At 44.4% G+C, this 26,628-nt stretch overlaps 3 protein-coding genes across 7 annotated transcripts in view; 1 reads left to right on the top strand and 2 right to left on the bottom strand.

The window, feature by feature from the left end:
• Positions 1–15,601, top strand: part of LOC138768972 (chemerin-like receptor 1) — a 97,809-nt gene extending 82,208 nt beyond the window's left edge. For 3 of the 5 annotated variants that reach the window (XM_069947080.1, XM_069947081.1, XM_069947083.1), the window contains exon 2: positions 12,285–15,601. In XM_069947080.1, the coding sequence (XP_069803181.1) occupies positions 12,308–13,231 (924 nt within the window). In that variant the 5' untranslated portion in view covers positions 12,285–12,307 and the 3' untranslated portion in view covers positions 13,232–15,601. Of the gene's footprint in view, positions 1–6,509; positions 6,534–9,224; positions 9,254–12,284 lie in introns of those variants that run through there. The other 2 variants (XM_069947082.1, XM_069947084.1) reach the window with 2 other exon arrangements.
• Positions 868–6,471, bottom strand: LOC138769585 (probable G-protein coupled receptor 33). The gene is made up of 2 exons (XM_069948156.1): positions 6,266–6,471; positions 868–2,792 (listed from the first exon to the last, which is right to left on the bottom strand). The coding sequence occupies exon 2, from the start codon at positions 2,775–2,777 to the stop codon at positions 1,755–1,757; it is 1,023 nt and encodes a 340-aa protein (XP_069804257.1). The 5' UTR covers positions 2,778–2,792; positions 6,266–6,471; the 3' UTR covers positions 868–1,754.
• A 2,177-nt stretch (positions 15,602–17,778) lies between the features above and the next one.
• On the bottom strand, positions 17,779–23,831 carry LOC138769960 (probable G-protein coupled receptor 33). Its single transcript, XM_069948743.1, has 2 exons — positions 23,765–23,831; positions 17,779–18,878 (listed from the first exon to the last, which is right to left on the bottom strand). Exon 2 carries the CDS (start codon positions 18,873–18,875, stop codon positions 17,895–17,897), a length of 981 nt encoding a protein of 326 aa, XP_069804844.1. The 5' UTR covers positions 18,876–18,878; positions 23,765–23,831; the 3' UTR covers positions 17,779–17,894.
• Positions 23,832–26,628: the final 2,797 nt, after the last annotated feature.

Below are 26,628 nucleotides of genomic sequence, written 5' to 3'. Positions count from 1 at the left end.
GTGCCCTTAGTGGGCTACTGGAACAATATGTATAACGTTAACGTGCCCTTAGTGGTGGTAAACAGGGACACTATAAGTCACTTGTACACACAGGGTACTGGAATGAATACAGCTGCTGCTGTTATATCATCTATTTCTTAGCTCTGAGAAGTGCTTTGGATACAGAGATGACTTTTTCTCTGGATATTAGCCCTGAAAAGGACTTTTAGGTTCTGTAGTAATCCTGCCTAACCAAAATGCTACTAAAACCTATCTCCTAAAAACCTAAAAATGTAGGACTGGCCGGGGGTGGGGGAATATATTAAAGAATCTATACTTACTCTACTTACTTGCTGCCCCCTAGCCTGGAGGGGCTGCATAGCAGAACTCCAATATGCTTTTGGTGATGGAAAGGAGGCAGCACCTTCACCATTAAGAACACAATGTATGATCAAGATGGAGGTTATAGACAGGTCCTCTGCCATCAGCTTAAACCCTATAATCCTTTAAAAGGCAGTTCCCCCTCCAAAAATCAGACACAATGAACAGTTTACTAATATAATATAATTACATAATAAACCTAATACACAGTACAGTTAAAAATAATAACTAGAATTTTCATCAAGGCTACTCCAATAACATAAGGAAATAAACTATACAATATCTTATATCAGGGTGTAGTCTGTCCTATACATCATATACAATATATACTTAATGGGGGAGATTTATCAAACTGAGGTAAAGTAAAAATGGCCCAGTTGCCCCTAGCAACCAATCAGATTCCACTTTACATTCCTCACAGATTCTTTAAAAAAATGAAAGGTGGAATCTGGTTGCTAGGGGCAACTGAGCCAGTTTCACTTTATACCATGTTTGATAAATCTCCCCCAATGTCTGCAACTTTTATGCTAACCTTAGGTATAGAGTAAGGACCCTATTATTGTGCGGAAAACCGCTATATTGTTAGAATTTGAACTATAATTGTCCCGTGTGATTGCAGGCAACGATCGATAAATCGTTTGTGTGTCGTTCGTCGTTGATTTAAATCTGACCCTAAAATCATCCTTAATCGTCGACTGTAATTCCGCATTCGTTCACTAACCGTTCAGAGTAATTCCACATCGTTTCTTCTTTTGCTGGGATCAGATGGAGAAAACGATCGTAGTAACGATTGTTGTAACTAACGACTATCGTTTTGAGTAATATGCTGAACGATTTTAGGTTAACGCTCCGTCTAATAGGACCCCCACATAGTAATATTCTCTCTACATGCAGCCCTTACAGGAAATGACTTTATGCTGTATTGTTATTGTGTTGGGCTGGGTTCACACCACATTTGGGTTGCATATACCTGCAAATAATATGGCAATCTATATTGTGGTATACCCTCTGTCGTCTTCTCACTCTAATTTCTATTTTACCAGTATGGTAGGATATGTTCAGGAAATAGACCAAAAATAGTGAGTAGAAGACCAGTCAATGGGTCTGCCTAGGGTTGGCACACTGGCATCCCAATATATATACCAGCGATGCGCGGCCTAACCTAAACCCAACCTTAAATTTATTCATTGTATACTGAATACTCCCCTAATGGTGGCTGAACTTTACTATATTACTTTATTTATATTCAAGGGATTTGTTGATCTGTATCAAAAAAATTCTGGGATGGACCTTAGGTAAGTAGTTGAAGGCTGTAATGTTCCACTAACCAGATAAAGAAGCTTCTAGATAAAGCTTTTCATATCTGATGGACTCTTTTAACCAAAAAAATTGCCTTAGATGGGATGTTCCTGAGATTCACCCTTTCTAATCGATGCTGAGTTCGGTTCCGATTTATAGTCTGTATTTCTTAGGAAAGCTTCATGTAGCGTGGCCTGGAACATAGACAGTAGAGACTTCTTTAAGTTAGTTTTGAAATTTTCCACAAAGAAAAGATATAAGATTGGGGTGAAGCAGGCATTAAGGCACGTTAATACCACAGCGATGACCATCATGGCTTGTAGGGTTGTATCTCGGAAGAATCCCTTCTCTATGCTCATGCCATAAAACATATGGTAAGGTGTCCAAGAGATGAAGAAGGACACGATGGCAATGGATATAATCTTATAAGGCTTCTTGGATTTTGTGAATTTTTCTTTTTTTATTTTGAAGGCAATTTTTAGATAGCAGATAGTCATAGTAACTAAAGGGATGAAGTAACCTGCCAGCAGACGGAGGGATAGCATGGCCCACTTGACCTTGGCTTCATATTCTATGTTTGGTTTACCAGTGAGGGTGTAATCATTATAACAAATGGATATGTTCTTTTCCTGATGGACCCGACGGAAGGCGAGATACGGGGACCCACATAACAACGCTAAACTCCAAAGAAAAAGGCAGATGATAGAAGATTGTCGAGTGTGCATGGTCTTCCTGTAATAATGGGGGTGAAAAACCAACCAGTATCGGTCAATGCTGATGGCGGTGAGGAAGAATACAGCCGCGTACATGCTGAAGGACAGTAGGAAATTTATAAATTTACACAGGAATTCACCCAGGACCCAATGGGGTTGGAACCAAAACATAACGGCCATAAAGGGGATGATGAGAATGAAGATGACATTGCAGAGGATGAGATGGGAAAACCACGTGATGGTGAAGGTCCTTCTCATCCGGAAGCACAGGATCCACAGATAGAGAGTGTTGATGACCAATCCAAAGAGGAACGTGATCAGAAGAAACGGTACACAGATTATTTTTGTTGTTGTGACGGCATTCCAGGCCTTCATTGTCGTGTTATTGGAGAGATTGGCCGTCATTGTGGGGGAAAAAACCTACAGAAAAAAATTAAAAGCAATTAGTACTAGCGTTGAACGAGGCTTATTTAGGGTTTGATTTGATGATTATTTATTATGCAGTCCCCCCTCCCCAGTGATGTTTACCATTTGTATCGGTGGAACAGTGTCTGTCTGTTGTTCATAGGGGCTTGCTGTAAAGCATATCACTGAATGCTGTTAAAAATAGCTCAGACAAGATGGCTGCCACCATAATAATATACCAAAATATAAAAAATATCAACTCAATATATGCCCTTTAAAGCCATCAAAGCCTTGACCTTGAAGGGGTTCTTGTTTTATACTTTTTGAGTCTCCTGATAATTAGAGGGTCTTGCTACAAAGTCTGTGAGGGAATTTGGCCGCAAGTGTTCAATATCCCTGCAGTGCCACCACAGGACTGACGAAGCATTACATCTTATTCACATGAATTAGTGCGCTGTCCCGTAGACATGTTGATTCCTGCAGAATAGGAAATGTTCCTTGTAGCTGTTCTCCTAACTATAAGATGAGGATCTTGTATAGGGGTTTCCTAAAATTATTGTATAACTCCCTAACAGGATGATTAGGTTGTCTACCATACAGACCTCTAGAGGTTCTAGGTGGCCTCTAACCTCATCTATCCCTTGCCCCAACCCTGCATGGACTCGTGTTTATCATTATACCTGACAACCATTCCAAATACATGAAGAATCATGGTGGGGGTGATATGTTGTCACAGTCACCACCTCCCTTGCACAACAGTTCTAACCATGGTTGTGTATGGTTGGCCGCCTCACAGTTACAGCTCACTGTGGTTAGAGATAGTTGACAGTAAATAGTCATCTGGAAACTTCTGTTCTTTATATAAAGTTATTCTGTCTCCAGTGCAGTAACAGAGCGTGTCAGTGGTTGTGGTCAGAGAATAGTCATCACAGTGCTACATGCAGACAGAAACCGGATTATGCAAGACGCTTCCTCTCGAATCCAGTTGTTCTTACTAGTATGTCTTGGTTCTCACTTGATGGATCAAAAACTTCCCCTCTAAGGGGCCTGATTCGGCCGATTATCGCTCCGTGAAATAGAGATAACCATGAGGCTATGATCGTGTCGTCGGTTGATCGTTCATTTAGGTTCAAACCTAAAATCATCGGTCGCCACCTGCGCATTGCTATGTGGAATAGCTGTGCGCGGCAGGCGACCTACAATTTCGCAAACCTAATACTTTATCTGTCCAGGCTGCAGGTCTTCTCCTTCTCCCGGTCCCGCGCCGCAGCAGCTTCGAAACGGCCTGTCTAAACTGCTCAGCAAATCACTGGCCACGGCGGTCCCGGCCAGTGATTGACTGAGCGGTCCGTCAGCTCAGTCAGGCCGCTCAGAAGCTGCTGCTGCATGCGGGACCTGGAGAAGGAGAAGACCTGCAGCCTGGACAGGTAAAGTATGAAACAAGGGCTGCAAGGACATCGGTAACAATGTCCCTGCAGCCCTCGCTAAACGATTGTCGGGCCGTGGAATAGGTCCAGTAAACGAGCGCCGATCTAGCAGATCGGTGCTCGTTTACATCGTCCTGCTCGGCCTGTTTAATACGACCCTAAGGCTAGGTTCACACTATGTAAAAACAGTGGCCATATTTCATGACAACGTCCGTAGTTGTGCAAACAATGGCCATTATTTGTGAAATAACACCCATTGTTTGCACAACTACGGCCATTGTTATGAACCTGGCCTAAGGCTGTTAAATACTGTAGCTTACAATTGGCCATTAGTGTGTGACAGGTGGAGGTCTGGACAACATGGGGGCACTGGATGTCCATTGCTCTTGTTTATCCAATCACAGAAGAGTATTTGTATGCATAGCGTGCCCGGTCTGATGACATATGGTGGTCTCATGGGCCCTAAAGATTCCCAAAACTGTTTACTTAAGTCGGGGTTGAACATTTGGTCTTAGGGTATAGTGACTTCTAGACTCTTCACTGACAAAGGTTGGATTTTTACTGCCCACCCTATTGTTCTCAGAGAGATAAGCCGCCATCAGGGCTGTCTGGTTGCAGATTTACTCTACCTCATTTTACTACAAATCTAAAGGGGTAGTTCACAAAAAATAAAATAAAAAAAATTCTTTCAAATCAACTGGTCCCAGCAAGTGGCAGAGATTTGTAATTGGATTACTATGAAGCCTGACTAATGCTACGTTTACACAGAACGATTATCGGGCAAATTTTCGCGATAACGATCGAATTCGAACGATAATCGTACATGTAAATGCGGCGAACGATCGATAAATCGTTCATTTTGATCTTGTAACATGTTCTTAAATCGTCGTTCGCAAAAAATTCGCCGATCGTTCCGTGTAAACAGTCGTTCACTGATTTTACCTATGTGTGAGATAGGCTTAAAGGGGTAGTGCGGCGGTAAACAATTATTCACAGAATAACACACATTACAAAGTTATACAACTTTGTAATGTATGTTATGTCTGTGAATGGCCCCCTTCCCCGTGTCCCACCACCCCCGCCCGTGTAACCGGAAGTGTGCGCTATACATACCTGTCACGTGCCGACTCGTCTCCGATCTGCAGTCTGCGATGTCGTCTTCGCGCGGCCCGGCCGAATTCCTCCGAGCGTCCTAAGTGCCGGCCGCCCTCTTCAGCATCATCAGATGCTCAGCCGCGATTGGCTGAGCACAGTTATGCTCAGCCAATCGCAGCTGAGCAGCAGATGACGCTGAAGAGGGCGGCCGGCACTCAGGACGCACGGAGGGATTCGGCCGGGCCGCGCGAAGATGACATCGCAGACTGAAGATCGGAGACAAGTCGGCTTTTTTTTTTATAACAATCAGCGTTTAGACGGTACGATATATCGTACGGAAAAATCATTTTGCGATCGTTTTGTATCACGCGCCCGCAGACCGGCCCGCCCGCAGACCGGCCCCCCACCCCCCGCTCGACCGCAGCCCCCTGCGCCACCCCGATCGGAGCAGCGGCGGCGGGGGTGGCGATTGGGGCGGCGGAGGTGGCGATCGAGCCGGCGCAGGGGGCTGTGGATGAGCGGGGGGCCGGACTTTGGGCAGCGGACATTCACGCGATGACTGTTTACACGGAACGATCGGCGAATTTGTTGCCAACGACGAACGCCGATTTAAGAACAAGTTAAAAGATCAAAATGAACGATTTCTCGCTCGTCGTGCGATTGTTCACTGCGTTTGCACGTGCGATTATCGTTCGAATTCGATCATTATTGTGAAAAATCGTTCCGTGTAAACAGTCGTTCACTGATTTTCCCTATGTGTGAGATAGGCTTAAGCAATCGCAAAACGATCGCAAAACGAATTTTCTGTACAACATATCGCACAGTCTAAACGCTGATCGTTATAAAAAAAATTGTTTACTGTGTTACTTCAAAATCGTTAATCGTACGATCGGGCGAATTATCGCTCCGTGTAAACTCAGCATTAGTCACCATGTACTGTAATTTGCCCCGATATATGGTACTTACAGGGTCCAGGAAGCTGAGGCACCAGGTGCTGTCTGATGGAGAGAAGAGCCCCTGGTAGCTGTGCTGGTACTTTACGTCTTTCTTTCTTTCTTTTTTTCTATCTATCCATGAAACCCCTTATATACCCTGGGGGAGGTCTGTAGAAGCGCTGTTGAGCGCGAAACAAGCTGTCACCACTCCAATTTTAGCGTCTGCTCACTGGTATGTCCGCACTGTGTTTTTTCATTTTTTTCTATGTAAAGAATAAAGATTTAAGAAGACCGGAACGGTGAGTGCAACTACTCTTTTACTTCATGATATTAATCATTTTTGTAAAGTTTAATTCGTTTGCTTTTTAACATTTTTCTGTTGACCCACACTTCAAGCATTGTCTGATTTTCATTACGTATTTTCGTTTTTTACATCTGTCAGTTTCACATGATTCAGTTACCATTATGGGTTTTCCTTTCTTTAGGCTATGGTCACACATAGCATGAGTACTTCATTGGAATATTTTGACTGATCTCCTTGAGTTCAGTGATTACTGTGTTTTGTTGGTTGATTTGTCATTGCCCCAAGTAGCCAGAATCCTGCTCCACACTGACAAGGGGCAAATAGCCTGAAACAGCTGTCTGTGGATGGAAGCCTGCCTTGGTAAGCCCTTGTCATGTCGCAATACTCGCACCTTGAGTTAGACTTTGACGGAAAAGGGGCCACCCTGCTGTTTCCCTATTTATGTTCCAATACTCGCAACCGAGTGGGACTTAAGGGGCTACGTATCAGGGTGGTGTGGTGCTCTCCCCATCTGGAGGCGCCCTGTGGCAACAGGCTAGGGATATCTGGCTTTTCCCGTGTTTTGAGACTCGCAACCGAGGCTCCACGGACTCCTGTTTTGCACACGTAGTATGAGAGCGTTGGTTCTCAGAAAAGATCAAGCCGGTGTAGCAGATCCGTCCAGATGATCTTTAGCGCCGCTGAGTTCTGATGCGGGCACACAATAAAGCGTGCGGCCAGAGCCGCTCGATCCACTGTGTGCACTGACAGGGTTTTCTGCGGCCGCTATTCAGTGAATAAAGTGAAACTGGCTCAGTTTCCCTTAGCAACCAATCAGATTCCACCTTTCATTTTCGAAAGAGTCTGTGAGGAATGAAAAGTTGAATCTGATTGGTTGCTAGCGGCAACTGACCCAGTTTCACTTTATACCATGTTTGAATAAATCTCCACCTATGTGTATACACTCCGGCCGGGATTCCCTCAGCCTGCAGCACTAAATAAGTACCGCAGAAATCACGGCCATTGTAACAACGCCCGTGATTTCTGCATGATTTTATTGCAGAAATCAATAGTCCAGGCGATTTTAAGAAACTTTGTAATTGGGTTTATTAGGCAAATATGCCATTATCTGCATTTAAAAAGCCTTTTCCCAGGTCCCCCCCTCCTCTCCTTTCTGTCATCCACTGCTCAGAATCATCAGTCGGATCCTGTCTGAGCTATGGAGAGGGGAGGGGGGAAGAAGGAGGAGCGAGATTAGTCGGCAGCAGAGAGCAGAGAACAAAGGATAAAACAGCAGGGGAGCTATTCAGAGTGCTATTCAGAGGTCAGAGAGGTCAGAGGAGAGAGCCTGGGCATGTAGCTGTAACTTAACTCTTTGTTGTCCTGTTTTGGTGCTTCATCTCACTCTTTCCATTGGAAAACCATGAAGACAGGGGGAGAGCTTCAAACTGCTTTTTCATGACAAAAATTCATTTTTCGGCTAATAAACCCAATTACAAAGTTTCTTAAAATCGTACTATTGATTTCTGCAAAAACAAAGTTAACGACAGTGACACTTTAATGTGTATTGGTTTGTGGACCCAAATCCCACCCCGATCCCTGTGAGCACTGACAACCTTGATCTCCTGTTGTTCTACCACATATCTAACATATCTATGTAAGAAATAATCCGTACCCTTACCTTAAAGAAGTCCAAAGGCTCCGCGCTCTCCTGATCATCCGCCGTCCGTGTGTTACTATCTGACGTCTGTATACTACTGTTACTGGTGTGGTGGTTGCGACCCACGCGTTGTCCTTTTATATAATGCCTTTTTTTTTAGTTCGTGGTTTTGTTGAAGCTAAAACCACATGGAAGACAAACCACATACGTGAATACAAGAAGTAACTAGTAAGTACAAAAGAAGGAAGTGTGAAGCATAGTAAGATGCAGAGTGGAAGACCTATTAGACAAAGTGATATTTTGTTTTCTCCGTATAACGAAAAAAAAAATGATAGCAAACAATGGCATTTTACGAGCAACCTGAAATTTCTACCATAAAAAAATATAGTCGTTAGTTACGATCGTAATTACTCTGGTATACAAATGATTTTAATCACAATCGAACGTTGTACAACACTACAGCGACATATCATTTCCCATACTGCTCAGGCAGGCAGATCAATGAAAAACCCCCTACAAATGATATTTGATGGTAGTTACAATAACTTGTCGATAGGGGGCAGCATGGTACTGTTTTTTTTTTTTTTTTTAAACAGATGATTAAAAATATCATGAGGCTGGGTTCACGCTGTGTATTTCTCTTAAAAGTATAGACTCGTATCTCTCCGACATATCTGCACTCTCTGAGACCTCATGCTTGGTCAGGGCTTTGGACGAATGGGGCTGATCTGTGGTTTTCGAAAGCGTCTTCTGAGAAGAATGTGCCTGGGATGTGTGGAACGTCACTGATATTGCATATCTGAAAACCCACCTACTCACCCCCTCCCCAGACAAATATACATAAGCGGGGAGATTTATCAAACATGGTGTAAAGTGAAACTGGCTCAGTTGCCCCTAGCAACCAATCAGAATCCACCTTTCATTTTCCAAAGAGTCTGTGAGGAATGAAAGGAGGAATCTGATTGGTTGCTAGGGGCAACTGGGCCAGTTTCACTTTACACCATGTTTGATAAATCTCCCCCTAGGTGCCCTCTTCTATGTGTTCTCACACAGTTTGAAAACACTAGAAGCAGACGGTCAGTAGGGGGCAGCATTTTACAGTTTTTTTCAACTGAATAATTCATGATGTAAAAAATATTAATGTTATCTGTTTATTATTTGCAGCAGTCGACATTTGAGTTGCATACAGCATTTGTTGAAATGTTAGGAATAATTGAAAGTTTTAACTGTCACAAACAATAAAGCATTAAGTCATAGTATAAGCAAATATACAGAAGTATACAGCTCCTTCCCTTACTACCCCCCCCCCCCACACACACACACACACACAAACACACACACACATACCCACATACCTTCTTATCTGTTCCTCATTAAGGGTAATCCATACAGCCAAAAGAAGATGGACTTTGTTTTCACTGAGGGATCAAGTTACACTGCATTTAGACGTCTATGAAGAGGGGAGGGAGGTGACATAGGGAAGGGGTAATAAAGGAGTAGCATAGGGCTCATTGTCTCACCCAGAGATGGATTTACAGCTTACACTGCTCAGTACTGCTATTTAATGTCCTCCATGCTGCTGCTGCTGCTGCTGCTGAGGTTTTGGGACAGAGAGGTAGAGAGGCGGGATCTTCTGTTATGAAACAGATTTTAGCAGCTAGTCCTCATACATTCTGTAGCTGAGCTCAGGGAAAGCTGAGATTGGGTAGATGGGTAGACTGGTGAGTAATGCAAATTAAAGGGGTTATCCAGTGCTACAAAAACATGGCCACTTTCTTTCAGAGACAACACGACTCTTGTCTCCAGTTCAGGTGCGGTTTGCAATTAAGCTCCATTCACTTCAATGGAACTGAGCAGCAAAACCGCACCCAATCTGGAGACAAGATCGGGGCTGTTTCTGGAGGAAAGTGGCCATGTTTTTGTAGCGCTGGATAACCCCTTTAAATGTCATATAATGGCCAGACACAGTGCTGCTCCTCATGTACACACATGACGGCTTATCCCTAATAGTTACCTAATAACGGTCATATAAAGACTATATAGCAGAAGGGATGGGGACATATTGCTCTCTGTCTCCAAGGGCCAAACAAGAAGTCATCTATATAAATAGAGCAACAATATAAAAATAAAAAATAGTGCCGTTGGATTCATATGAAAATCCTCTGTATGCCCACATATGGAATCAGTGTATACATCCTGTATACAGCACAGGCCTATAGACTCTCTACAGGTGCCATATTACAATAAAAGCTTGTACTAAGCCGTAATACGGCTGTGTCCATGAACTCTACAATAAACATAATAAAAACAACAAAATGTAACCACAGGAAGTCATCAAGGTTGATGTAATTATAGGTTTGAATTCAGGAAATATCACAACATTCTGTTTCCTTATATTGAGTTTAAGGGCTGAAACTAAAAAAAAGCAGCCCTGGCACCAATCCCTGCAGTCCACCGAGAGTATGTGTCCCACCCCCAGTGTACTAACACAGGACCAGCCCAGGACTCGCTGAGCTGCATCTATTAAACATTCATGGCTTAAAGGGGTAGTGCGGCGGAAAACAATTATTCACAAAATAACACACATTACAGAGTTATAAAACTTTGTAATGTATGTTATGTATGTGAATGGCCCCCTTCCCCGTGCCCCCCCCCCCCACGCTAGACCCGGAAGTGTGATGCACTATACTCACCTGATTCGTGTCGACCCCTGTCCGCCGTCTTTGAACAATGATGTTATCTTTGGGCGGCCGGCCAAACCGCTCCATCCGTCTCTCATGCCGGCCCCCCTCTGCCGCATCACCAGCTGCTCAGCCGCGATTGTCTGAGCATAACTGTGCTCAGCCAATCGCAGCTGAGCACAGTTATGACGCGGCAGATGGGGACCGGCAATAGGGACGGTCGGAACGGTTCGGCCAGCCGGCCGCCCGAAGAGGACATCATTGTCACAAGATATCGGACGGGGGTCGGCACGAATTAGGTGGGTATAGTGAATCATACTTCCGGGGGTGGCGTGGGTGGCGGGAAACACGGGGAAGGGGGTCATTCACATACATAACATACATTACAAAGTTGTATAACTTTGTAATGTGTGTTATTTTGTGAATAATTGTTTAGCGCCGCACTACCCCTTTAAGTCCCTTTCACAGGGGACATTTATTGGCAAGGAGAGTGACTAGAAATGCTACTTCGGACGATAATCGGCCCATGTACAAGTGTCAGCGAGCAGCCGAGGAGTGGGAAAACACCCACTTGTCGGCTGATCACATCTTTTGTGCAGGCTGTGTTAACAGGGCGTGTACAGCCAATAGCCATGTATTTAAAGGAGAAGTCCAGACATGTGAAAAAATTTTCAAAATACAGGGATAACAAACTATTCATACTCACCTCTCCCCGTGCCTATGCAGTGCTGGACCCCCGCCGGGCTCCAGGATCTCCTGTAGAGCCGACGCCTCTGTTGATGGATAGCCCACTCATCCTGTCAGTAACTAGGACGGGACAACACTGCAATTACAGATTGGCTGAGCGCACAATCCGTTGGACAGGACAGGCATTTTATCAGTCGTGATGGCATCAAAACTTTAGGGCAAATGCCTTCCAGCAGGGATTCCGGATCCTGTCATGGGGTGCATCGCGGGCACAGGGAGCGGACACATCCCCACCTGGCAGATGGACTGGGTCGGGACGCTACTCCAATCGTTGATTGGTTGAGCGGCCAGTCCATCAGCCGGGACAGGCCTTTTCCCCCAAGCTGTGACGTCATCATAACCCGGGGGAAAATGCCTTCCGGCGGGGTCCCGCTGCTCGCCATGGGAGCGGGGAGAGGTAAATTAGTACTTGTAATCTATTTCCCCCCTGCCAGCTGCCGGGTTTTAATTCTGCCAAATGGTTAATTTCTCCTATGATGGTGCTGCAGAGAAATACAACGTGTTTCTTGGGTTTCCCACACATTTTAGCCATTGAAAACACTTTGTGATCAGGTTATAGTCAGTAGAGATTTTCCTACATGGAGAGTTCCTTTAACTTGTTTAAAAGGGGCTTATTAAAATATAGGATGACATGAAAATTTCAGGCTGTTATAACTGAATGCCCTTTCTGTTCTTCCAGGTGTGACACAAGGGGACGTTAAGATGAACTACACTACCGATCCACAAACTGCTGAACTGCGCCATGCTGTCCAAGTGGTGGTCACTGTGATTTTTAGCCTAATTTTTCTCCTAGGCATGATGGGTAATGGCACTGTTATGTGGATAACAAGCTGCCGTCTTCAAAGGACTATCAACACTGTGTGGTTTTTCAACCTAGCACTGGCAGATTTCATCTCCACCTTCTTGGTTCTTGTTACAGTACTTTACCTGTTACTTGACCTTCATTGGCCATTTGGGCCCATTTTATGTAAACTTGTGAACTGCATCTTTGGTCTCAGCATCTACGCCAGCATCCTATTACTAAGTGCCATCAGCATTGATCGCTGTGTTCTTGTCCTCTTCCCGGTATGGTGCCAAAATTACCGTAAGCCCAGGTTAATTACGGCTGCTTGTTTAGTCATTTGGATTATGTCCATTGCCTTAGTGCCAGGTTCTTTCACTCTTTCGGAAATGTCTACAGAAAGCAATCGAAGTTCTTGCAAGAACCTGGATGTTTTCGAAGACTGGGAGAGAAGAGAAGCGGCTATCTTCACCGTTTGCATATTCCTCTACCAGTTCTTAGTCCCGTTGAGTATCATTCTTATCTCCTACGCAATTCTCCTCCTTACACTCCGCAAGAAAAAACTGAACAGGAGCAGTAAACCATTCTGGGTTGTCACCGCGGTGGTCTTCTCCTTCTTTTTGTGTTGGCTTCCCTATCATGCCTTAGCCCTCTCTCGAGTGTTCCTTGGTGGGTTACCACTTTTGGTCAGTCTGGTGGCTGTTCCACTGTCGAAATGTTTAGCTATGTTCAACAGTTGTATCAACCCGATACTTTATGTTTTCATTGGCCGAGAATTTAAGGATGCCGTGAAGAGGTCACTGACTCAAGTATTTAAAACTGTTTTTGAGGAGGTCGCGCATTAAAGACTTTAGGAGTGAAAAGTATTAAGACAACTGGAGATGATGCTTGAGACTTTTAGACTTGCATAGTGGCATTCAGGATGCTTAGAAATACAAAAACCAATGGACTCCTAGGAAGAGGGAAACCATAATCAGCTGGTACACTTGACCAGACAGTTCAATACTAATAATAGTAAGTGGAAAGTCGTTCACTGAAGAGGAGAAGTGAACAAAACTCTAAGAGGAATCAATCTTTAATGTCATATATAACAACAGTGGAGTATTACATGGTGATGGACAAGCAAGCATAACAAAGCTGAAAAATTCAGGGGATCATTTGATGGATGTGAATTTTTTATATTTTAATTTTTTTTTTTCCTATCATTTGTTCTGGTATTTGTAAAAATCAATGGTTTAGCTTATGTATTTGTAAGTGAATAGACAAACTCATTGGACAAAAAGAGTATTGCGCACATGCAATAAATTCAGCCACAACTCCTATTAGAAAAGTAGGTTGAATTTTATTGAAATTTTACATTTTTACAACCAAAGGAAGAATAACAATCATTTTCTTCCCCACATTAATCCAGGTAACATTAACAAACAAGGAATGTGAGGGGTATATTGTTTTACGTAAAGCAAAGCTTACTTGTTATGTAATATAAAGTCCTCTGACGTCTGCTAGCTACTGCTGATGGAGCTTGTTATTGTTGTAATAACTCTATTTAGTACTTTGAGTGCAAAAGGGTGTAACATACTTAACGGACCTCTATAGTCTCACAGGCTAAGACGTGAATATTTTTATAGCATGGTTGATGAGGGATTGTCTAGTCTTATGTTTCTTGAAGGGTCATTCCAGAAATGGCCTGTGCAAATGTGGCAAATTGTGAGTGTTCCTCGGTGGGGAATAATATGAAGATTCAAAAGTTGGGAGGGATTTTTTTTCCCACCATTCAGAAATGAGACCCCCAACCAATCAAAACCTTTGACATGTCCCTCAATCTCTTTCTTGTGCCCCGGATTTTGAAGCTCCACGTTTGTAGACCATGGCTCTCCAATCTGCGGCCCTCCAGCTGTTGCAATACTATGTTTCCCATCTTGCATGGACAGCTAAATCTAAAGCTTTAGCTGCCAGGGCATGATGGGAATTGTGGTTTTGCAACAGCTGGAGGGCCGCAGTTTAGAGACCCATGTTGTAGATGATATGTCATGGGCAGCTCAACCAGTCAGTGGACACAGCGTTGTCCTGGTGTCTACAGACCCAGATGTGCTGCAGAAACCAGAGCTACAGGATCTCAGGGCCAGCAGGGGGAGTAAGAAAAAATGTAATGTAATACCTGACAAGCATTGAAAGTCATGGTTTTATTGAAAGTCATGGTTTATAAAACTGGCAAAACCTTTAAAAAAAATCTGATATTCACATATAGGCCAATTAGTCCGTTAAAAACAATATATCCTAATGCCCTTAATGGTACCTGTCACGGATAACGGAGATCCAGATCCCATGAAAACCATTTGACCATTGGAAGCTTGGATATCCATGGACACAACCGCTCCGAGACGGTACTGTACCTGTTCTCCATTCTGATCCACTTGGGCTCATGCATAGTACCAACCCAGTGTTGGCGACTCCATAGATACCTGAACTTCCAGCAGCCAAATGGATTTCATGGGTGCGGGTCTGCGTACTTTGTGGCAGGCACTTTTTTAAACATGTTTTTAAATGAGGTCCAAACAATGCCCCCGATTCCTCCTCGAAATTTGGGGGTGGCGGGTGGAGGGTTTAACTGGGTTCAAAACACATTCAAATGTAAATATGGAAACTCAGCCTTACAGGGCTGAAGCATTGTTTGTGCGGCCATTTCATTGTTATCAGCCGTATATCCCCTGTTTGGACTTGACGATGAGAAAAATAACAGATCTGTCAAATGCAACTTGTTGATAGTTTCCAGCTGAACTGCGAAAAAAAAAAAACATGCTAAAGATATCGGGTAGCACCATGCAGAACTTGGCATCTACTTTAGCTCTCACTTTCAGAACTTAATTAAGAATTCGGCACAGATCATATCAGCTATTACTTCCTTTTTTTAAGAAAGGGAAAAGTTTCCAAAAATTCCGTCACAGTAAAAAAAAGTGAACCGCATGGCACGCCTCACTTCATTACGACTTCAGTTACTCCAGGTCTAAGCTACTAAGGTTATAACAAGGAGACACAAATATTCATACACAACCTGCTGACTTTTTGTTTCAAAGGGAAAATGTTTATGTTTTTTTTTTTCTTACAGTACTTGGTTGTAATTGTTTGTGACCTTTGGGCAATGCTATGGCCCTATATGAATGTACGCTCTTATGTTGTGTTGTTTTGTGCCTCGAAAATAAAAATAAAATATTTTTGTGAGCAATTCTGCATTATGGAAAAAGTGTTTATATCAATTTGAAAGGAAAGTTGAATTTTTAACATGCGCTTAAATGAAAGTATTTTTTTTTGTTTGTTTTTTGCCTGATTGAAGGCAGATTTTTATTATATTTTATGTTAGTACAAAATTTTTGAAGGCTGCCATCTTGCCTGGGCTGTTTTTAACAGCATTTAGGGACAAGCTTTACGGTATACCCTACGGACATAGACACAATGAACATCTCTATTCCCTGTACTTTGCATGGGACACATTTCAAAGCATGCTGTGTGACCTCATACCCCAAGGAGGGGTGTTCAGTTGTTATTTTCTTTGTTATCCTCTCTTTGTGATACCTTTTACTATAATTCTGTACACATCACTTCCTTATCATCACAGACAATAGAGGAAGTCTCAGTTTAGTTTTAGGCCTAGTAGTGAGAAGGGGATTTTAGGATTGTTTCCTAAGATCGACAGTAAAAAGGGAAATTAAAAGGAAAAAAAACACCAAAAATTCTTATAATACATATTCAACATAAAAATTTGATGTAAAGGCAGGTGGCTGGGGAAACATAAAAAATGCATACTTACCCATACCCAAGTCCCCACAGCACTGCGCCACCAGCTCCTTGACATCGCCCAGCCTCATGGTACATTATGACCCGAGGTAAAGTACCCACTTAGCCAATCAAAGAGTGCAGTGATTCCTGAGCCTGGGTCGTGATGTGGCAGAAGCAGGAGCTGCAAGAGCCCAGCAGAGATCGGGGAGTGGTGATGCAGCGCTGTGGGGAAACGGGGACAGGTAAGTATAGATTGTTTATTATGTTCCCACACACCCCTGTCTCCTTTAAACAGCATGTTAGATTAAAGGGGTTATCCAGCGCTACAAAAACATGGCCACTTTCCCCCTACTGTTGTCTCCAGTTTGGGTGGGGTTTTGAAACTCAGTTCCATTGAAGTAAATGGAGCTTAATTGCAAACTGCACCTGAACTGGAGACAACAGTAGGCGGAAAAGTGGCCATGTTTTTGTAGCGCTGGATAACCCCCTTTAATGATTACCATTGTTGCCTCGCAATGCAGAGGTCCTGGGTTGAACCATAGGCAACATCAATGTGGTTTGAATGGATTTCCTGCTATACTCCAAAGAAATACTTATAGGTACATTTGGGGTTTAGACTGTGAGCCCCCTTGGTAACAATATGGCAATATGGTGGTGATGTAGAAATAAAAACATGATTAGGGTTGGTAATTGAAGTCTATTATTAGTATAATCTGTGTCTCTCTGTATGCAGCCATACAATTCAATAAAAATCTTGCCGCCCCCAGATGTCATTGAGGTCTCTGGGAGCGATATGAACACATACAGAGCCATAAGCCATCAGGACATGCTGGGAATGAAGATTTCCACAAGAGACTCACAGGCTGGAGGGCAATAACATATGAGGAAATAACAGTGGTTGCAACCATTAGAAAGTGATGGATGTCAACCCTTGGCTAATAATCATCCATCATGTAGAAAATAGATCTGGGAAAGTACTGATTCTTCTTGTGGAAATCCAGCCGGAAGGGAGTTTTTAGAGCAATTCTCCCTGGGAAATATATGCAAAATAGCTCTCCTGCAGAAGAAGAAAAAATGTTTATCTAGCGCCACCTATAGGTGGGAATCTTGCAGGTCAATGTCCCACAAAGGATGTGATTGCATTTGTCTATTGCTTTCTATTGGGCTATTCAGATGTTCCGTGATTTCACGGATCCGTGATCCGTTCCGTTAAAAAATAGGACATGTCATTACTCGGAACGGATGCACGGATGTGACATGTGACATCCGTGTTCATCCGTGAAAAACACGGATGTGATGTTATCAATGTAATTTAAAATGCTTTAACACAGATCCGTAAAAAAACGGACACGGATGCAAAACGGATGCAAAACGGACTGTTTTGCACGGATCACGGAGGTAGCTGCCGGACCACAATCACGGACCGAAAAAAACACTGAACGTGTGAATGCAGCCTAATATGCAAAAAAGGTGTCCGCGGAGCCTCAGGGGCTATCTATCAGGGTGGTTTGGTGATCTCCCCACTGGCAGACACCCCTTGCCAACAGGTTTCCTTCAATGGAGGGATATTTGGCTATTTTGGTGTTTTGAGACTCAAAACTGAGGCTTCACAGACCTCTTTTTTTGCATATTTAAATGTATTAATGGAAACTATTGAGTGAGTACTTCATTGTTTTTTTTTTCACTGATCCCCCTGAGCGCAGCGATTGCTGTGTTTTGTTGCATTTGGATTAGTTATGGAGGATTGGTAGAGGTGAACGTCTCGTTGACCACCATCTCAATAACGGCCAGAATGGACTTCCTGAACATGTTTTTGAAGCTCTCTACAATGAACATATAAAGAGCCGGAGTAAAGCTGCTGTTAATACACATCAGGCATACTGATAATACTTGCAACGATCTCAAAACACTTTGTTGAAACTTGTCCTTCTCTGCACTCATTCCATACCAGATATGATAAGGTGTCCATGAGATTAAGAAAGAAAAAATAGCAACTAAGATGATTCTGTACGGTCTACTGGACCGCGTGAGTCGTTCTTTCTTCATCTTGACGAATATTTTTACATAGCAAAATGTAATAACAGAGAAAGGAATGATGAAGCCAATGACCAAGCGAATGCTGAACAAGACCCACTTCACCTTCTTCTCGACCCACTTCCCTGAGAGAGTGTAGTCATTGTAGCAGATGGTAACGTTGTCCTCATATCTGACTTGGCGAAACACCAAGTATGGACTTGTAAGGCCAAGAGCCAAAACCCAAAATAGAAGGCATGTAATGGAGGCAGAACGAGGGGTCATGTACCTTTTGTGGGCATGAGGGTGAAAGACCAAGCAGTATCGATCTATACTGATAACGGTCAGGAGAAACACGGCCACGTACATGCCTAGCGACAGGAACGAGTTGATGAGTTTACACATGAAAGGGCCAAAAACCCAGTGTGGTTCCATGATAAAATAGACTGCGGCAAAAGGGAATACAAAGGTAACCATCAGGTTGGTCAAAATTAGGTGGGAAAACAAGGTGGTGTTGACGGTTCTGATCATCCTGAAGCAAAGCACCCAGAGGTACAAAGTGTTCACCACGAGGCCAAAGGCAAATGTCAAAAATAAGAGTGTAGCCGAAGTCAGGTTGAGGGATGAGGAGGAAATTTGTTGGGTTGTTCCATTAGTTTCACTAACGTTAAAGTTGGTGGTTGAGTTGACTTGAGTTGACATCTCCTGTGAAGCATAAACAGATCTTAGGTTCCAATCATCATAAAAAGTTATCAGCATATTGGAAAACAAGATGTCTTATACTGTGTAGGGTAGGTAGAGATGAGCGAAAAGTTTTGTTTGGGGTCTAATTTCTTAAAATTGGCCACCAAAGTCGATTTAGTCCAGATAAATTTAGTCTGATAGGCCTCAAAAGCCATATAAAATACCTAGGACTGCACACATGGAAGCAGGTCAATTCCCCATAGGCCTCGAGCAGAATGGGTCCATCTTGTGTCTAGTGTTAACAGAAAAGCAGTCACTCACTGCACCTTCTCCCTCTCTGGGTCCCCCTCCTGTACTCACACTGACATAACCCTCCTTAAAGTAAATCTCATAGCTGCACTTAAGGTTCCAAAATGCTGACATCTTGCTCCCCCTCCCATCCTTGGGTCTCAGCTTCCAGCTAACTGTCCATCCTGCAAAGATATGGAAGAAAGGAGACATTGTGGAGCTTGGGAAAACCTCTTTGAAACTTTGTACTGGAGAATAAAAACAGGTGTATATGTTCTGGAAGTGCAGACAGATATATGAAAGGTATCATGATGTAACAGTTATACAGAGCGATAATTGGCCGAATCAGGCCAATTATCACTCCATGTAATAGAGACAATAATCAGCTGATGACTAGAGATGATCGAACCTTGTGAAATCTTACTCGAACATTCACGAACCTGCCGCATTAGATTGCTGATGCCCTACTGGTCCGTGGAGAAGGAGGAGACAGCCCGGGTACCGACTGGAATTCCGGGATTCAGCCTATTACCTAGTACCCGGGCAGTCTCCTCCTTCCCCACGGAGCGGTAAGGCATCAGCAATCAAATGCGGCAGGTTCGTGAATGTTCGAGTTCGATCGAACCTAGGTTTTAACGAGGTTCGATCTACCCTACTGATGACAACGATAATAGGTCTGAACCTAAAATCATCTGCCACCGACTGCCACGTCTCTACGTGTATTAGCAATGTGCGGCCAATGGCTGACTATTGTTTCAAAAAATAATAAAGTTCATACATTACCTAACCAAGTTCCCTGATACTTCTGCCACAGCCAGTGATTGGCTTTGCTGCCTGTCACTTTAGAAGCCGGCTCTTCAGTACTCATGGAGGCTGCAGGACCAGGCAGAAGACTGGAAAGTATTGGGAAGCGGGCAGAAGCATCAGGAAGGGTGATGAGATAATGTATGAACTACACTAGGCAAGGGCTGCACGGACATTGATAACAATACCCGTGCAGCCCTTGCTGCACAATTATCGAGCCGTGTAATAGGCTCAGTAAATGAGCGCCGATTTAGCAGATCGGTGCTTGCTTAAATTATTGAACAGGCCCTGTAATACAGCCCTAACAGTGTCAGCAGTTTGGAACCTGAATTGCAGCTAATAGATTCATTTTAGCCTATTACCTTGCAGATTCTAGCTCTAGCATACCACAATACATTGGTTCCACAAGGCGTTATATGGTAAAATGGAATATGCTGTTTAGAAGTACAACTGGTCCTGCAAAAAACGAGCCCCAATATGGCTCTGTTCACTGAAGAATTAAAGAGAATCAGGTCTTAGATGGAGAAAAAAAACCTAAAATTTACTAAAACATTAGGAGATTACCCTCTGACCACACCTGGATATAATAGTACACAAGTACCACATAGTAAGCGCACCAAGGCTTAAAGGGGCAGTGCGGCGTTTAAAAATTATTCACTAAATAACACACATTACAAAGTTATACAACTTTGTAATGTGTGTCATGTAAGTGAATAGCCCCCTTCCCTGTGTCCCTCCACCCCCGGAAGTGTGGTGCAGTATAGTCACCAGAATCACTCACTAGAATCAGTGCATCTTACTGAAAAGTCTATACTTGTGTCTATTGATGTGGAGAGCCTCTACACCCGCATCCCTCATGATGCGGGTGTAGAGGCGATTGAATGGTTTGTCGCCAGATGTGATCGTACCCCAGAATATAAAAATTTTGTCAGAGAGGCCCTTACATTTATCTTACAGAACAATGTGTTCACGTTCGAGGATCGGTGGTACGTACAGGGGATCGGCACAGCGATGGGTACGCCGGTCTCCTGTACGTACGCCAATCTATTCCTGGCTAAATTAGAGAACGATCTTGTATTCAATACCTGTAACCCATATATTGGATATATTAAAACATATTTCAGGTTTGTAGACGACGTGTTCATAATATGGGAGGGCGAGGAGATAGAGTTCGTTGATTTCGTGGACTTCCTGAACACCAATAACGGGGTCAACATGCTTTTTACCTATAAAATAGGGGGTAAATCCTTGGAATTCCTAGACGTCCAAGTTGACGTCATAGATGAAAGACTAAGAACATCAGTCTTTAGGAAGCAGACCGCCTGCAATGCTATTCTGCACTACGCCAGCTCCCACCCGACCCAAATTAAAAACTCAATCCCGTTCAGCCAAATGGTACGCCTCAAAAGGGTCAATAACACTCTAGAGACATATACTAAACAAGCCTCAGAACTTGAACAGAGGTTACTAGCCAGGGAATACCCCTCACAAGTTATACACAGAGCTAGAGCCAGAGCTGATACTTTAGACAGGACTGACCTCCTTGCCCCAATACCCAGAGCCACCACCCAGAATAAAAGATTTACATTTGCTTTTCAGAATTCACCCCTTAACAATATCATAGTCAAAAGTATACATAAATACTGGCATATACTTGAACACGACGATGATATAGGTGATATGGCATCTGCTGGTCCTCTAATCACCTTTCGGAAAAACCGCACTCTCGGTGACCTCCTTAATATGAATACTAACCAAAAACATAGAAAGGCTAACAGCAACTGGCTTACTAGAGCCCCAATTAAAGGCAACAAACGATGCGGTACATGCAATTACTGCCCCCAGCTCATGCCGGTAGATTCCATAACCCTCAATGGCAAAAATTGTCAGGTTAATAATTTAATCACCTGCAGATCTGCATTTATTGTATATGCTATTATCTGCCCATGTGAGAAATTCTACATAGGCAAAACCAAAAGGCCTATGTGGACACGTTATAAAGAACACATCTACTCTGTGAAAACAAGGAAGGGTGTCCCCCGTCTCATTGATCACGTAGTGAAGGTACACGCAGGTGATACTACATGCTTGCGATTCCTGGGGCTTGAGAGGGTAGATCTTGATGACAGGGAAGGCGATAGGCATCAGAGACTCCTTAGAAAGGAGGCGATATGGATCGCCGAACTAGATGCCATCGGTCCTAATGGACTAAACGAGAGAAATGACTGGAGCGTTTTCTTGTGAGAATAGTAATCATACTTTCTATCATTTGTTTTTTCACTGTATTCACTTGTTTTGCACTTGTATATTATGTCATGTTAATTGACTAGCATAAAAGACCCGCCTACCCCGGCAGTGACGTATCAAACTTGACAAAGCGCTGCGGCGTGAAACTGTTGTTTGCCTATGCTCCCGCACCTGTTCCACCTTCCCCTCTCCCGATGGTGATCTGTGTTGAATAAACTTCTGAAGACCGCAACTGCTGGTGAGTGCATTGGATTTTTTCTACCTGCTTTTGCCATATATTTTGTCTCCTTTTCTCCGGTTGCACCACAGCGCTAGGTCCCATTCATAGGATCAGTCTCCATACCTATCCACCAGATAGTCTTGATACACCTGTAGTGCAGGCTCTGCTCTCTATAGACTTCACATACTCACCAGATTACTGTCGACCCCGGCCACCATCTTGGGTCAAACAACGTCATCTTTGGGAGGTTGGCCGATTCGCTCCAGCCGACCCCCATGCCGCCCCCCTCTGCCACGTCAGCTGCTCAGCTGCAATTAGCTGAGCATAACATCGTTCGACCCAAGATGGCGGCCGGGGTCGACAGTAATCTGGTCAGTATACTGCACCACACTTCCAGGGGTGGGGGGACACGGGGAAGGGGGGCATTCACTTACATAACACACATTACAAAGGTGTATAACTTTGTAATGTGTGTTATTTAGTGAATAATTTTTAAACATCGCACTACTCCTTTAAAATGATGGAGCATTTATCAACCATTGTACTACATGGCCCCTAAATTAGCAGATTATTGAGACTCCATATTTCCAGGTGAAAGCCCATAAGGCCTATATACTAACAGTATAGACAGTATACAGGTACAATTGAGATTCACCTCTCTATCGGCTCTTGTTCTGTACAAATAAGAACTACATTCAGTCAGTACCTCCTAAGCACTTAAAGAACCGACCAAAGTGAGTGGAGTAGAGATATGACTGTCAGGGGTCACAGAGTAAATACAGAGATCGTGGTTTCCTATGCAGTGATATTAACCTCAATAATAATTAGAATTAAAGGAAATACATCCCGTCCATAGATCCTATTAAAAACTATGGATATTATAGACAGTGGGTACCCTGCTCGGGACCCCCACCAGACTGGACTGCCTAAGTGTCTTAATAGGGGCTACCAAGCTTTAGTCTATCTCTGTAAGCCAGAAAGCACTAGCAGAACGCCTCCAACTCTTGTGGTCTCGCATCACCCATGTATTACATTCATGGTCATTGATCTATATGGTTCACATGGGATCTTGGATTTTTTAAGCTCTCTTGTTGCTTGTTGGGATTGTGGAAATCAGAATGGGCATCAATCTCCAATCTGAAAAAAGTCGTCTGAGATAATACAATTCCTCTAAGCATTTCCACCATCAAAGAACCCCCATATACAATAAACTACTATTTGCTTCCTCTTCAGTCGATGGTTTTCTGGTAATAGAATTAATTCTAACCTAGTAAAGTCTATGAGTGAAACATAAGGAGTAGTAAACACAATGCTGGAAGACGACAGTATATAATATTCTCTGTCCTACCTGGAAATTATATAGATCCTTCCTCTTGTTCCTCGATGATTTCAGTAGAGTGTAAAATGATTTCGCTTTGTGCTTCTTGTGTAACGTCCGGTGTATAAAAACATAATGTGTGAACGCAGGAAACATCAAAAGACTAAGGGTATATTCACACGGGCGGGCTCGCAGCGAGATTCTCGCTGCGAGCCCGGCAGGTCCTGTCAGTTCCCATAAACTACATACTTGCTGCGGTCTAAACGACCGCAGCGAGTATGTAATTATACCGCGCTTAACCCCTTCTACTCCCGCCGGCTCCCCCGCTGTAAGCAGCATACATTACCTGTCCTTGCTGCACGGGTCCGGCGTCCTGCTCTCCCGCCCGGCCAATCAGTGGCTGCGGCTGGGCAACACACTAATTGGCCGGACGGGAGAGCAGGACGCCGGACCCGTGCAGCAAGGACAGGTAATGTATGCTGCTTACAGCGGGGGAGCCGGCGGGGGCAGAAGGGGTTAAGCGCGGTATAATTACATACTCGCTGCGGTCGTTTAGACCACAGCAAGTATGTAGTGTATGGGAACTGACAATAAAGCAAAAGAATTTAGTCTAAGCTCGAAACTAGGACGTTAAATTTGTGGTCAGCAGTAAAGAGGAACAACTACTAAGAGTGATGGACGACTATAGAAGGCTTATGACGACCTGCCAAGTGGTAGAGTGAGATGACCGTTGACTAATAAAAGGCCAACTGTGCACTGTCTGCTAGGTTAGGGCCCATTTACATTACGGAAAACGGGCGTAAAATTCCAAGCGAGACCTGCACCCATGTTAATTCTTTAAGCGCAGAGGCACGGAGAGCAGAGACGCGCAAGGAATCACATTAACAGATAGCAGGCAGAATTTACATTTGTTTTATCTAGTGTGAATGGGCCCTAATAGCACAAAATGGTACAACGCACTTCATTCTAGCAGTCACCCAAGTCCCCACTACCACCAGTATATTGAATATTGGTAACGTATCCTAGCAATTAAAGGAGTATTCTCATTATAAAAAGTAATTCCTCATCAACAGGATTGGAGATACCTAGCAGCTTGGCGAGAACCCAACCACTGAGACCCCCACTGATCCCGGCAATGGAGGACAAATGTCCTTCGAATGGATGAAGAACAGGCAGCACTTCATTCTCTATGGGGCTCCTGATCCTTGCGTAGATGTCTCCTATAGAAATAATAGAGATACCGGCGTAGATGACATAATCCTATGAGTCAGTGAAATGTCTGCAAGTGTCAGCAGTCAGGGCTGTCTTTGAAATGTACCTATCATAGTGACATGTCAGACGTTTCTATGGGTGGGGGCAGGGCCGGACTGGGACTAAAAATCAGCCCTGGGATTTCCGAGCACAGAGGCCCACACGCCATGCGGTGATAAGTTATGGGATGATGTGAGTGCAGCGCGGCCACATGTTGTATCATCACGGCCATGACTCCCCCTCTCTTATAGATGGCCCCCTCTCTCTCCCCCCTCCCTTATAGATGGCCCCCTCTCTCTTCTCCCCCCTCCTTTATAGATGGCCCCCTCTGTTATAAATGGCCCCCTCTCTCTTCTCCCCCCTCCTTTATAGATGGCCCCCTCTGTTATAGATGGCTCCACTCTCTCTTCTCCCCCCTCCTTTATAGATGGCCCCCTCTCTCTTCTCCCCCCTCCTTTATAGATGGCCCCCCTCTCTCTTCTCCCCCCTCCTTTATAGATGTCCCCCTCACTCTTCTCCCCCCTCCTTTATAGATGGCCCCCTCACTCTTCTCCCCCCTCCTTTATAGATGGCCCCCCTCTTTCCTCTCCCCCCTCCTTTATAGATGGCCCCCTCTCTCTTCTCCCCCCTCTTTTATAGATGGCCCCCTCTGTTATAGATGGCCCCCCTCTCTCTTCTCCCCCCTTCTTTATAGATGGCTCCCTCACTCGTCCCCCCCCTCCTTTATAGATGGCCCCCTCTGTTATAGATGGCCCCCCTCTCTCTTCTCCCCCCTCTGTTATAGATGCCCCCCCTTTCTTCTCCCCCCTCCTTTATAAATGGCCCCCCTCTCTCTTATCCCCCCTCCTTTATAAATGGCTCCCTCACTCGCCCCCCCCTCCTTTATAGATGGCCCCCTCTGTTATAGATGGCTCCCCTCTCTCTTCTCCCCTCTCTGTTATAGATGGCCCCCCTCTCTCTTCTCCCCCCTCCTTTATAGATGTCCTCCTCACTCTTCTCCCCCCTCCTTTATAGATGGCCCCCTCACTCTTCTCCCCCCTCCTTTATAGATGGCCCCCTCTGTTATAGATGGCCCCCCTCTTTCTTCTCCCCCCTCCTTTACAGATGGCCCCCCTCTCTCTTCTCCCCCCTCCTTTATAGATGGCCCCCTCCGTTATAGATGGCCCCCCTCTCTCTTCTCCCCCCTTCTTTATAGATGGCTCCCTCACTCGTCCCCCCTCCTTTATAGATGGCCCCCTCTGTTATAGATGGCCCCCCTCTCTCTTCTCCCCCCTCTGTTATAGATGGCCCCCCTCTCTCTTATCCCCCCTCTGTTATAGATGGCCCCCCCTCTCTTCTCCCCCCTCCTTTATAGATGGCCCCCCTCTCTCTTATCCCCCCTCCTTTATAGATGGCTCCCTCACTCGCCCCCCCCCTCCTTTATAGATGGCCCCCTCTGTTATAGATGGCCCCCCTCTCTCTTCTCCCCCCTCTGTTATAGATGGCCCCCCCTCTCTTCTCCCCCCTCCTTTATAGATGGCCCCCCTCTCTCTTATCCCCCATCCTTTATAGATGGCTCCCTCACTCCCCCCCCCCCCCTCCTTTATAGATGGCTCCCTCACTCGCCCCCCCACTCCTTTATAGATGGTCCCCTCTGTTATAGA

Source organism: Dendropsophus ebraccatus, chromosome 12, assembly GCF_027789765.1.
Source record: "Dendropsophus ebraccatus isolate aDenEbr1 chromosome 12, aDenEbr1.pat, whole genome shotgun sequence".
Taxonomy (NCBI): domain Eukaryota; kingdom Metazoa; phylum Chordata; class Amphibia; order Anura; family Hylidae; genus Dendropsophus; species Dendropsophus ebraccatus.
This window is presented reverse-complemented; position numbering and strand designations above follow the sequence as displayed.

Bases quoted from the DNA above. Each gene is read 5' to 3' on its own strand.
- LOC138769585 (XM_069948156.1), bottom strand. From the start codon at position 2,777: ATGACGGCCAATCTCTCCAATAACACGACAATGAAGGCCTGGAATGCC.
- LOC138769960 (XM_069948743.1), bottom strand. From the start codon at position 18,875: ATGTCAACTCAAGTCAACTCAACCACCAACTTTAACGTTAGTGAAACT.